Source organism: Aureococcus anophagefferens, assembly GCF_000186865.1.
Source record: "Aureococcus anophagefferens unplaced genomic scaffold AURANscaffold_16, whole genome shotgun sequence".
Classification (NCBI taxonomy): domain Eukaryota; class Pelagophyceae; order Pelagomonadales; family Pelagomonadaceae; genus Aureococcus; species Aureococcus anophagefferens.
Genome location: NW_008705576.1, coordinates 815,435 through 827,905, shown reverse-complemented (window position 1 = coordinate 827,905; position 12,471 = coordinate 815,435). Strand labels below are relative to the sequence as shown.

General features: G+C 74.5%; 3 protein-coding genes across 3 annotated transcripts; 2 read left to right on the top strand and 1 right to left on the bottom strand.

The window, feature by feature from the left end:
• Positions 1-1,349: 1,349 nt before the first annotated feature.
• On the bottom strand, positions 1,350-2,233 carry AURANDRAFT_60205 (hypothetical protein; the record flags this gene model as incomplete). Its single annotated transcript, XM_009040678.1, has 1 exon — positions 1,350-2,233. The coding sequence occupies one exon, from the start codon at positions 1,928-1,930 to the stop codon at positions 1,397-1,399; it is 534 nt and encodes a 177-aa protein (XP_009038926.1).
• Positions 2,234-4,677: 2,444 nt separating this feature from the next.
• Positions 4,678-7,255, top strand: AURANDRAFT_72023 (hypothetical protein; the record flags this gene model as incomplete). Its single annotated transcript, XM_009040706.1, has 3 exons — positions 4,678-4,902; positions 5,001-5,767; positions 5,978-7,255. The coding sequence occupies 3 exons, from the start codon at positions 4,678-4,680 to the stop codon at positions 7,038-7,040; spliced, it is 2,055 nt and encodes a 684-aa protein (XP_009038954.1).
• A 501-nt stretch (positions 7,256-7,756) lies between these two features.
• Positions 7,757-9,935, top strand: AURANDRAFT_65744 (hypothetical protein; the record flags this gene model as incomplete). Its single annotated transcript, XM_009040707.1, has 2 exons — positions 7,757-8,170; positions 8,370-9,935. The coding sequence occupies 2 exons, from the start codon at positions 7,757-7,759 to the stop codon at positions 9,933-9,935; spliced, it is 1,980 nt and encodes a 659-aa protein (XP_009038955.1).
• Positions 9,936-12,471: the final 2,536 nt, after the last annotated feature.

The window sequence follows — 12,471 nt, the reverse complement described above, 5'->3', positions numbered from 1 at the left end:
GTCATGCCGTTGTAGGTGTATACCGTCATTTCGTTTGCCCAGTTCGTGAGCGAGGGGAAGTCGAGGAGCACGACGCCGGCGGACGTCTCCAATTTCAAGTCGATGTCCGCCGTTGCATCCAGCTGGATCCACGTGCGCTGCTGGCTCGCCGGGATCGCGAAGAGTTGTTGCGTCTCGCCTTCGAGGACGTCGACGGCGTACGTCGTCACGGCGTCGGTGTACTCGCACGCGACGGAGCCCGTCGGTGCGGCGACGGCGCCGGACGGCGCGGCCGTCGTCGGCGCGGCGACGGCGCCGGACGGCGCGGCCGTCGTCGGCGCGGCGACGGCGCCGGACGGCGCGGCCGTCGTCGGCGCGGCGCCGTCGCCGGACGGCGCGGCCATCGTCGGCGCGGCGCCGTCGCCGGACGGCGCGGCCGTCGTCGGCGCGACGGGCGCGGCCGTCGTCGGCGCGACGGACGGCGTGGATTCATAGGCGTAGGTGACGTCGACGTAGGACCAGAACGTCGTCTTGAGGGGCTTGCCCGTGAGATTTCCCAGGGTGGCGAAGATCGCAAAGGCGACGGCGACGACGTTCAGCATTATTAAAAAACGGCAGGTGGCCCGGCGGTTCTTGCGGAGCCACGGCAGGCTTAAACAGGGCATGCATTTGCAGGCGAGCGCGCAGGGGCTCTTCTTGCAACAGGCCGCCTTCTTCGCGTAGTAGTAGTCGTCGACGTTGAGCTTGCAGCAGAAGATGGCGTAGACGCAGCGCAACACGCCGCGGCAGAGCCAGTAGCAGCAGTAGTAGGTCCAGGCGCAGAGCCAGGTGCAGATGCCCGGCTGCTTCTCGCTCTCGTGCGCCTTCTGCGCATTCTTCTCGTGGCCGTCGCCGCGCTCCATGTCGGCGCCCCCGGTTGTGGCCGCCCCCCCCCCGAGGGGAACGCTGACCCCCCATTAGCCGAGGGGACAGGGGCGAGAGGCGCAGGGTGCTCCGAGAGCGAGGCTGCCGCGGCGCTGCGGCCCGGCGCCGGCGGGCAGCGGCGCGCGGGAGGTGCGGCGCGCGGGAGGTGAGGGCGAGAGACGAGGATCTGCACGACGCACGTCGCGTCTTCGGTGTTTGATATTCAATAACTCGGACGTCATCAAAGGCACCGTGACTTCACACTTTACTGGTTGCCGTCGAATCTTCGGCCGACGCGTCGCACTTCGCGTCGCGACGACCCGCCCGCGGCCGCCCACGCGCCCCGGCGGCGCGCGCCGCCGCCGCCGCGCGGCGGTCGCCCCCCCGCGCGCGCGGGCGAGCTAGGTGTGCGCTCTTAGGAGGACGACGGCGGGGCGCCGCGCGGCGGCCCGGGAGGCCCCCGCCGCGCCGGCGCGGGAATGGGACCGAGAGCGCGGACGTTGGCGCGCGCCGCCTATTGGAAGTGCGTGCAGGGGCGGTTGGCGACGAAGGTCGCGCGGAACTTCTTCTGCGACGGGCGCATGATGCGGTGCGGGAGCGGGAACTTGAGGCCCTTGGCCGCGAACTGCTGCGTCGCCGGGCGCTTGAGGTCCTTGGGGTCGACGATGCCCGTGCGGATGATCTGGATGGACCGCGGGCGCGCGCGGTGGCGGCCGGCCATCTCGCTGTAGAGCTGGTCGATCGCGCCCGTGAGCGTGAGATCGCGGTATTCGCGGTACATGTTGTGCGTGTTCGACCGCGAGTTGTAGCGCAGCATGACGTAGTAGTTCTTCACGATGCGCGGGTTCTTCTCGCGGATCTCGTTGACGTCGAGGATCTCGCCCGTCGTCTTCTTCATCTTGCGGTACTGGTGCATGTAGTACCAGTAGCGGCTCCGCGCGAGGACCTCGTTCGGCGCGAAGAGCTTCATGCGGTAGACGCTCGGCTCGGGCTCCTGGGGCGTGGGGGCCTTGCGGCCGATGACCTGGTAGAGCTTGAAGCCGCCCATGGTCGACCTGGGGAGGCGGGGGGGTCGCGCGCGGCGCGGCGGCGGCGGCGGCGCGCGGTCGAAGCGCGACCGGGCCCGCGCGCGCGCACGCGGGGGGCGAAGCGCGGCGCGTCGGTCCGGCGCGCCGCGGCGGCGGCGGCGGCGGTCTGTCGAGTACAACCGCGCGCCGCCCCGCGGGCGTCTCCGGCGCCGCGGCGCCGCCGCGGACCGCGACGGCATGCCGTCGGCCGCGGCGCCACGCGGCCGCCGGAGATCGACCCAGATCGCGCAGCAGCGCCGTCCGCACCGCGTCCGTCGCAAACCCGCTGCGTTCGTACACCCGCTCTCGAAGTTGCGCGCGGCCCGCAGTCAGCCGGACGCCGGGGCATGCCTCTCTAATCGCCGCCTTTTGCTCGTCGCCGATCACGACGAGATAGGCTAAAGGTGCAGGGCGCCGCCGGGGGTTTTATAATTACGCCGCCGGGACCGTAGGCCCGGCGTGGCGCCTGCCCCCCCCCGGAAACGACGTGCGACCGTGTCCGCGCGAGTGAACACCGCCCTCCGCGACCTTACGGAGCGAGCTACAGCGGCGGCGGCTCGAGCTCGAGCTCCCGGAGGAGGCTCGGCGTCCAGTCGACGACCGCGGGCTCGTCGTCGAGCGCGCGCGGCCGCTCGTCGAAGGGCTCGCTGACGGAGACGGGCGACGGGAGGGCGGCGAGGTCGAAGTCGAGGGACCGCGGCGCGATGGCGGCCTTGCGCACCGCGCGGACGAGCGACGCGACGCCGTCCGCGGCGCCGCACCTCGCCGCGGCCGCGAGCGCGGGCAGGAGGAAGGTCTTCCGCGCGTCGTCGTCGACGGCCGGGCCGTGGGCCTCGGCGACGAGGTAGAGCGCCGCCGCCGCGACCTTGGGCCGCGCGGCGAGCGCGACGGCGGCCGGCAGCGTCGCCGCGAGGCGGTCCGCGAGCTCCGCCGCGCAGGCCGCGGGCCGCGCGTCGCGGCCCGTCGCGAGGAAGGCCACGAGGGCCTTCCGCTGCGCCCAGTAGGAGCCCTCCGTGACCTGGCCGCACCGGAGCGCGTCGTCCGGCGGCGGGCCGCAGCTCCGGAGCGCGTCCGCGCCGAACCGCGCGCGCGCGCGCGCGACGAAGGCCCCCGGGCCGTCGGCGCCGCGGAGCTTGGCGCGCTTCTGGGGCCGCCGGGCCTCCGGCTCGGCGTCGTCGCGGCGCAGCGCGCGCTCGAACGCCGCGACGGCGCGGCCCGTCGACGTCGCGGACGCGCGCTCGTCCGCGCAGGCCGCCGCGACCTCCCGGAGGCTCAGGGGGAAGCCGAGTCTTCGCGCCGCGTGGACGACGGCGACGGCGCCCGAGACGCCGCCCGCGTCCGCCGCGCCCCGCTCGCGCGCGGCCGCTCCGCCCGTCTTCCGCCGCGCGGCGGCGAAGGCCGCGTCGAGCGCCGCCGGCGGCGCGGCGCAGAGCGCCCCGCGCGCGCCGTCGAGGACGTGCCGCGGCAGCACGAGCCGCGCGGCGAGCTGCTCGAGCGCGTCGAGCGCCGCGCGCCGCTTCCGCTCGTACCGCTCCGCGCGCGCCGCGAGCGTCGCCGCGCGCACGGGCGCCGCGGCCGCGGCGTCGGCGAGGAAGAGGGACGCGGGCCCGGCGGCGCCGAAGGCGGCCGCGGGCGCGGCCGCGGCCGCGGCCGCGGCCGGTGGCCGCGCGGCGCCGCGCTCCGCGGCCGCGAGGTCGAAGTCGCCCTGGGCCCGGCCGCCGGCGCGGCCCCGGAAGCGCGTCACGTCGCCGCCGCACTCGCCGAGCTGGAGCATGCGGTCGTCGACGGCGAGCTTGTCCCGGAGCACGGAACCGCACCCGCGGCAGACGAGGTCGCCGGCGTGCACGTCGACGCAGAGGTCGCCGCCGGCGCAGTGGCCGCAGCTCCGCGGGTAGGCGCCGACGCCGACGAACGTGTTCGTCATGGATTCGGCGCGAGCACCGCGAGGCGCGCCGCGCGTCGGCGGCGAGCCGCGCGACGGCGAGGCGGCGAGCCGCGCCGCGCGGCGACGCGCGCGGCGGCGGAAACTCGCGGCGAGGCCTGCGGCGCGGTGCGCTCCGCGAAGAGCGGGCGACGCCGCGGTGCCGAGGAGGCGATCCGCCGCGCCGCGCGATGCGCGGTCGTCGCAAGGCGCGAGGCGTGCGCTTGCGGCGACGCTGTGGGAGAGCAAGCCTGGCCCTCCACACAGCCCGCGTCGCCGGAGGCCTCGCCCGCCGGTGCTGCTCGGCGCCGGGTCCACGAACGAACGCACCGCGCGAGCAGCCCGCCCCATCCGCGAGGTGCTGCGTCTGCCGTGGGTAGGCTGCGCGACGCCATCGGCACCTTCGCTGGCGCGACTCGATTCGATCGGCCCTCCGCAGCAGCGCCCCGATCCCCTCGGACTTCGGGAGCATCGCGGAAGCTCGCGCCGATGGTCGAAGGGAGGCTTGTCCAGCGGCCGCTCGTCGGTGCGGCGCGCCGCGCAATAGGCCGACGGTGCCATGCATATCATCGGCGTGCAACTGGAGCTTTGCCTCGGCCTTTTGCGGCTGTACGGACAGCGACCGCCACAGCCGGCACTGTCGGGGGCGGGCGCCGACTTCGCCCGGAGCCGCCGTCGTGCCCCTCTGGTGCGCCGGGTACCGCGGGCGTCGTCCGGTGGCCCGCGCGGCGCGTCCTCGGCTCGGGCCCGTCGTCGGAAGCGCGGCGGTGGTGGCCTTTGTGCGGCCCGCCGGTCCACCCGCCGACCATGGCGCAGACCGTGGCGGACCTGGACTTTGACCCGATCGCGCTCCTCGAGCAGGAGCTCGGCTCCAACGATCGGTCCGCGCGGCTGCGGGCCGTCAAGGGCCTGCCGGCGCTCGCGACGGCCTGCGGCGTCGAGGTCACGCGGACCAAGATCCTGAGCATCCTCGCGGAGCACGTCCGCCAGGAGGAGGAGGACGAGGTCCAGTACCGCATCGCCATGGCGCGCGTCCCGCGTCCGAGGACGCCGAGGCACGCCGCGCGGCGCGCGCGCCGCCCCCGCGTTCCGTTCGAACCCCCCGTCGACCCCCCCCCGCCCCCGCGCAGCTCCTCGGGGACTTCAGCGCCCTGCTCGGCGGGGACCAGCACGGCGCCCTGCTCTTCGACCTGCTGCAGAGCCTCGCGCGCATCGAGGAGACCATGGTCCGCGCCAAGGCCGTCGCGTCGCTGTCGTCGGTCTTCGCGTCGGTCGACGTGTCGTCCGGCGGCGCGGAGGTCGGCGCGTCGGCCGTGAAGATCGTGAGCGGCATGGCGGACCCCGGCGCCGACGCGACGGGCTTCGGCGCCAAGGTGTCCGCGGCGTCCGTCTGCGCGGCGGCCGCGGCGCTCCTCGAGCGCTGCGGCGTCGACGAGGCCGTGAAGAAGGAGCTCCGGGACGTCTACGCGCGCATCTGCGCCGACGACGCGCCCATCGTGCGCCGGGCCGCGGCCCACGAGCTCGCGGCCATGTGCGAGGCCGTCGCGGGCGCCGAGGCCTTCGACGGCGACCTGAGCGCGACGGCGATGAAGCTCATCGGCGACGAGCACGACGCGGTGCGCCTCATCGCCGTGGAGCAGCTCGGGCGCGTGCTCGGGAGCGAGCGCTGCGCGGCGGCGGCGGCCAAGTGGGCGTCGGGCGCGCGCGCGCGCCTCGCGGACGACGCGCGCGCGGCGGCCGCCGCGGGCGACGGCGACGACGCGGAGCCCGCGGAGGAGCCCTGGTACGCCTACGAGCCCGGCGTCCACGTCGTGGCCACGGCCCACGTCGACGCGTCCTGGCGCGTGCGCGAGTCCCTGGCCAAGTCGTTCGCGGGCTACGTCGCGTACGCGCGACGGTCCGTGCCTGTGTGGACATCAAATCTTCAACTCGACTTCAATGTGAGCGTTTCGACCGTTTCGACACGATGTCTTCTGCCGTGCATCGAGAACTCGACGAGAGCGATCGATTCGCCCAAAAATCAGCCGAATCGACTTCGATTTGACCGAGCTAGAGAATTTCAAAGTTTGGTGGGGACGTCCCGAACCAGTCGTTGTTTCCCACGCAGGTCCGTGCCCGACGACGGCGTCGGCGGCTGCTCGAAGCTCGACCTGGGCCTGGGCCTGCTCAGCATGTTCGCGGCGCTCTTCGACGACGCCGAGGTCGAGGTGCGCGTCGCGGCGCACAAGTCGACGAACGACGTCGCGGCGACGTGGTCGGCGTGCTTCGCGCGGCACGGCGACTGCGTCGAGGCCGCGGGCCGCGGCGCGGACGCGCCGGAGCTCAAGGTGCGCATGGCCGCGGCCTGCGCGCTGACGAAGCTCCTGGCGACGCTGACGCCGCTGCAGGCGCCGGGCGCCGCGGGCCCGCCGCCGCCGGCCGACGCCGCGGAGCTCGCCAAGGCGCAGCGCGCGCTCTTCGACGTCGTCGAGGCCAAGCTCTTCGCCGACGAGCACGTCGACGTGCTCCTGGCGACGCTGCGCGAGCTCGCCGTGGCCGTGCCGCTGCTCGAGGGCGACAGCGCCGCGCGCGTCGCGGCGCTCGTCGAGTCGACGGCGCACGACAACTGGCGGGTCCGCGCGGCGCTCAACGGCGCGCTGCCCGCGGTGGCCCTGGCCCGGGGCAAGGACGCCTTCGAGGCCCAGCTCCTCGAGGGCTTCGTGCGATCCTTCCAGGACCGCATCTCCGAGGTGCGGACGTCGGCCGTCGCCGTGCTCGGCGAGCTCCGCGCGCTCAAGAAGCCCGACGGCGCCACGGGGTTGCCCACGGACGAGGCCTTGTTCGACGGCGACTGGCTCATGGAGAAGATCGGCAAGCGCCTCTCGGAGCTCTACCTCACCATGTCCTACTACCTCTACCGCATCACCATCGTCGCGGCGTTCGAGCGACTCGCGCACGATGACGTCGCGGCCGAGCACATGGAGACCATCGTCCTCTTCCTCGTCGACGGCGCCCGCGACGACGTGCCCAACGTGCGCTTCACGGCCGTCAAGGCGCTCGAGACCGTGAGCCTCCACGCGAACGACCGCCTCGTCGCGAACTTCATCAAGCCCGTGCTCAACGAGCTCCTGGCGAACGACACGGACGCGGACGTCCGGAACTACGTCAAGGGCGCCATCGCCGCGCTCTAGAAACGGGCGCAAACGTCCCCAAGACCCAGGGACGCCAGCGCACCGAAAAAACACGACCTCCGGCGCGCCGGCGCGCGGCGTCCGCCACCGCGCCGCGCGCGCCGCGGCGGGGCCCACGACCGGGCCCGGCCCTCAACGCGCGACCACACCTTCGCATCAACCTCCGGGACCGCCCCGGCCGGCGTCGCGCCGGTCCATATAAAGGCGACCCCTCCAGACTCCGGGCGCGCCGAAGGCTCGGACGGCGGACGGCGGACGCGCGGCCGCGTCGGCGTCCCGGACGGCGCGGCGCTGCGGCGCCAGCCGGCGGAATCCACGTAGGGAGGCTCCACGAGCCTCCAGGAGGCTTGCGAAGGGGGCTCGGAGGCGACGGGCTCGACCGCTCGCGACGCGACTTCAACTTTACCTGTGCAAAACACAACGATAGCTCGTGGCCAAAAGGAACCAGCAAAACGCAATTGCAGGCCTCTCGCCGCGTCGTCGTCATGGCCGCCGCGGCGTCCGCTCCAAGCGACGCTCCGAGCGACGAAAGAGCGCCCACCTCTCTCTTCCGCGTCATCGCCGTCATGGTCGGGGCGGCGATCGTGGGTTCATCCCCCGGCTCGATTATGCGCGTCGAAACGTTGTGCGAGGGCCAATGGCTGGCGTCGTCCACGTTCTGCGAGCTCCCCGTCGGCAAACGCGTCGCCATCTGCATGCTTCTCTTCACGGCGGTGATGCTCTCGGACCTGGTCCTCGCCGCGCTCCGCGTCGCGACCCGCGCCGCGGTCGTCGCGACACGCGCCGCGGTCGCGGCGCCGCGAGCGATCGGCGCCTTCGCTTCGGCCGCGTTCCACGACGCCGTCGCGGAGTGGGTCGCGCGGCGGGCGCTCCGCGAACGCCGCGCGCGCCGCGCGCACTACGCGGCCTTCGCGGAGCGCGAGCGGGTCAAGGCCAAGGCCGAGGCCGAACGGCAGCGGGCGCGCGGCAAGCCGCCGCCGCCGAAGGCCCGCAAGGCGTCGGCGGCGAGGCCCCGCGCCCCCAAGGCCAAGGCCGAGCCCGCGGCCAAGCCCGCGGACTCGGAGAAGCTCGACGTCGTCCCGGAGGTCGTCCCCGCGGAGCCCGCGGGCGTCTCGTACGTGTCGCCCTGTGTGGAAATCAAATATTCAACCCGACTTCAATGTGCGCGTAATTGAACGGATTGCGCCGGAATCTTCGGCCGTGCTTCGAGAACTCGATGAGAGCAATCGATTCGTCCAAAAATCAGCCGAATCGACTTCGATTTGATCGAGATAGAGAGTTCTGAAGTTTGGTGGGGACCCCCCAAACCAGTGGTTGATTTCCACACAGGTCTCGCCGGACGACGGCGTCGGCGTCGAGGAGTCCAAGGGCGGCGAATTCGGCGTCGGCGTCGAGGAGTCCAAGGGCGCCGAGCCCTTCGAGGAGACGCCGTCGGAGAGCACCGAGGGCTCGTCGCTCGGCGCGGAGGCCCCCTCGTCGTCCTCCGGCCGCTTCTCCTCGCTCGGCACGGAGGAGGAGGACAAGCTCTACGCGTCCCTCGACGCGGAGCTGTCGACGGCCCAGCGCCGCGGCGCCGCGCGCGTGCCCGCGCTGCTCCTCGCGCTCGTGGCGCTCGTCGTGCTCACGACGGCCGCGGAGGTCGGCTGGCTCGTCTACGAGCACGTCCGCCGCTCCGCGGCCGTGCGGCGCGCGCTGGAGACGGCGATCGTGCTCCGCGTCTGCCGCGCGGTCCACGAGACGCAGCGGGAGCGCGGCCTGCTGTCGACGTACGTCGCGTCGGGCGGGCGCGCGAACGCGCTCGAGCTCGGCCAGCAGTTCCTGCGCACGGACGCGGCGCTGGACCTCGCCGTCGGCGCGGCGCTGCGCCACGCGGACACGGTGCGCGTCGCCGGCGCGCGCTCGGGCGACACGGACCTGTCGCCCTCGCGGACGGCGAGCCTGCTCTACGGCGCCGTCGACGTCGGCGCGCGGCGGGGCCTCTACGTCGGCGGGGCCGCGCGCTGGTCCGCGCCCGCGCCGTTCGTGTCCCTCGCGCGCGACGGCTGCCGCCGCAAGGCCTGCGCGCGCCTCGCGGCGCTCCTCCGCCACCGCGAGGCGACGGAGCGGCGCGCGGGCGACGCCGCGGCGCCGGACGACCACCTCGTCGCCTTCGACGCCTACAGCGCGCTCAACGAGAACCTGCTGACCGTCGCGCGCGACGCCGCGGTCGAGCTGATGCGCGCGGGCCTGCGCGCGCAGCACCTCGCGCCGAGCCTCGTCGCGTCCGTGGCCCTCGCCGCCTACAAGGAGCACGCGGCCGTCGAGCGGGGCCTCGTCGCCGCGGACCTCGCGGCCCACGCCCGGAAGCGGCGGGGCCGCGCGGGCGCCGCCGTCTCGGGCGAGACGCGGGCCCGCGTCGCCCGCGTCGTCACGCTCCAGGAGTCGTCCCTCCAGAGCTTCCTCGCGCTCGCGCCGAAGCGCTTCGTCTCCGCCTACGCGCGCCACGCGGCCCTCGACTGCGTCCACGAGGCCGCCGCGCTCCGCGGCCGCGTCCTCGCCGACGACGAGGACGACGCGGACCACGCGGAGTACTTCGCGCTGCAGAGCTGCCGCATCGACTCGCTCCAGGCCATGATGGACGACCTCCAGGCCGCGATCCTCGCGGACGCGCTCGCGTCGCAGCGGGCCGCGCTCTGGCGCCTGCTCTACCTCGGCGCGCCGCTCGTCGGCGTCCTCCTCGCGGGCGCGTACCTCGGGCTCCTCGGCCTCGTGGCCTTCGTCCGCTACCAGGAAAGCGTCGCCGAGCGGCTCGACCGCCTCCGCTCCGCGGAGCGCAAGTACAAGAAGCTCCTCACGACGTGGGTGCCGCTCAAGGAGCGGATCGCCGGCGCCGCCCCCCCGAACGAGGCCGCGTAGACCCGCGGCTCGAGAACCACACCGAGAATCACATGCTAATCATCCTTCTTCCCCGCGCCGTCGTCGAGGAACCGCCGCTCGACGCCCGCGGCGCGGAGCGCGTGGCGCGCGCACTCGTAGGCGACGGCGACGAGGCCCAGGGGCACGAGGACGAGCAGGAGGAGGCAGGTGCAGCCCCGCGGGCCCAGGAGCCCCCGGGTCCAGACGCGCGGGTCCGGAGGCCAGGCGTCCCGCTCGTCGGCGACGCCGGCGAAGGACCAGACGCCGACGCGCAGGCAGCTCGCGCCGGCGAGGAGCGTGAGGAACAGGAGGAGCCGGAACGCGTTGACGTTGCCCGCGTGGACGCACCGGTCCAGCAGCGCGCAGTGGTGGTCCCGGCGCGCGACGCAGGTGCCGCAGCGGAGGCAGTGCGCGCCGTCGCGGTACGGCGCGCGGCACGAGAAGCACAGCTCGTCGACGAGCCGCGGCGCCGACCGCGCGGCGGCCGCGAGGCCCGGCGCGCTCCGGCGGCGCGGCACCGGCGCCAGGCAGCGCACGTAGAGGAGCGCGTAGGCCGCGTAGACCGCCGCGTGCGCGCGCGTCAGCACGTCGGCGTCGAGATCTCCGAGCGCGGCGCGCGTCGTGAGCGCGCAGGCGACGCAGAAGGCCGACGCGACGCCGCTGCCGAGGAGCGACTTCGGGCTCGCCACCGCCGCGCCCGCGGTCCCCGCGGGCGCCGCGAGGAGCGCGAGGCCGAGGGCGAGCAGGAGCCAGGGGAGCGGGGCCGCCGCGGTCCGCTCGAGGACGGCGCCGAGCGCCCAGGCGGCGTGCGGCGCGCCGAAGGACAGCGCGCGGCCGCGGGCCGCGCCCCAGCGCTCGAGCCACGCCGCGGCGACCTCGGCGGCTTCGAAGGCCTCGAGGCGCGCGGCGACCGCGGCCGGCGTGCGGCCCTCGGCGTTGGGCACGGCGAGCGCGTCCCGCGCGAGCGACGGGTGGTGCAGCAGCGACCTGAGCGTCCGCGTCGCCGCGGGGTCGCGCGACGCCGCGCAGAGGTGCGCGGCGCCGTCGCCCGCGGCGTCGCGCGCGGCCGCGGACGCGCCGCGGGACAGCAGGAGGTCGACGAAGCGGTGGTCGCCCGCGCGGTGCCGCGCGGCCGCGAGCAGCGCCTCGTCGAGCTGCCGCCGGCCGAACCGCCGCGTCTCGAGCAGCCAGAGCAGCAGCGCGAGGCGGCCCTCCTCGGCGGCGGCCGCGAGCGCGCCGTCGCAGGCGCCGTGCCGCTCGACGCCGGCGCACGTGTCCTCGAGCGACGGCGCGAGGAAGCCGCGCCTCATGGCGCGAGCTTCTCCGCGGCGGCGGCGCTGGCGTCGGCCGCGACCTTCAACGTCTCCTCGACGAACGACGAGTTCACAAAGGTCGCCCAGGCGTGCTGGAGCTGCGAGAGGGCGCCGTCGACGCCGGTGCCGCGGTCCATACGAGTCTCACGAGAGCGCTGTCGACGCGTCGAACCGCGCGAGAGACATCATTGCGCCGAGTTCAGGATCGCTGCACGATGCACTCGTGTTGACCAAGTTATTGAAGGGGGTGCGCGCCCGACTGCGTCCGTCCGGGGAGGGGAGGCAGGCCCACTGAGGGACCCCCGCGGAGGGAACCAGACCGAGCAGGCGCGGGGCGGTAGCTCCTGCGTGGGCTCCAGGGGCCACTCAAGGTCGGTCTCTCCGTGGACCGGGGGAGGTTGAGAAGGACCACCACCACCGTGCACGGGGACAGGAACTCCGGCTCGACCAGGCCGATTCAACCTCAGGACCACGAATGGCTAGCCGAGGGCACCGCCGAAGAGGATGCTCGTGGTCAGCGAGCGGGAGAAACAAAAGGAAGCGTCCAGATCGAAGAACCGCGGCCCGCGGCCGCGTCGATGTAGAAGAGGAGGACGCCGCTGAGGAAGAGAGGAATATGAACAAAATCAGGTCGAGCGCCGCGGAGGAAGCGCCGCAATCTCGCTGGCGTGGGCGACGAAGAACTCGCCGAACGTCGACGCGAAGGCGCGAGCAAGATCGTCGCGCAGCTCCGCGAGGCCGCCGCGCGGGAGCGGCGGTGCGCCCGACGCGGCCAAAAAAGCGGCGAAGCCGACGTCGGAGCACGACGAGAGCGCCGGCGCCCGCGCGCCGCGCCACCAGCGCGCCGCCGCCTCGCGGCCCTGGCGGCCGTAGGCGTTCTCGACGCTCGCGAACCACGCGCGTCGGGGAGCATCCAGGCCGAGCCGCGTCACGCGCGACGCCGGGCACTCGAGGCAGACGTGGGCCATGTCCGCGGCCGTCCCGCGGACGTAGAGCCCGCAGAGGTCGCAGTAGCCCGGCCGCTCGCGGCCCCGGGCCGCCCACCGGACGAGCCGCGTCTGCGGCGCGAGGCGGCACGTCCCGCCCAAGATGGCGACGAGCGCGGTCTCCCGCCGGTCGCCCGCCGCGCGCTGCTCCAGGATCCAGGTCCGCCGCCACTCGCGGCTCGGGCGGACGGCGCGGAAGAGCGCGAGGTCGCTGACGCCCGCGGCCTGCCGCTCCGC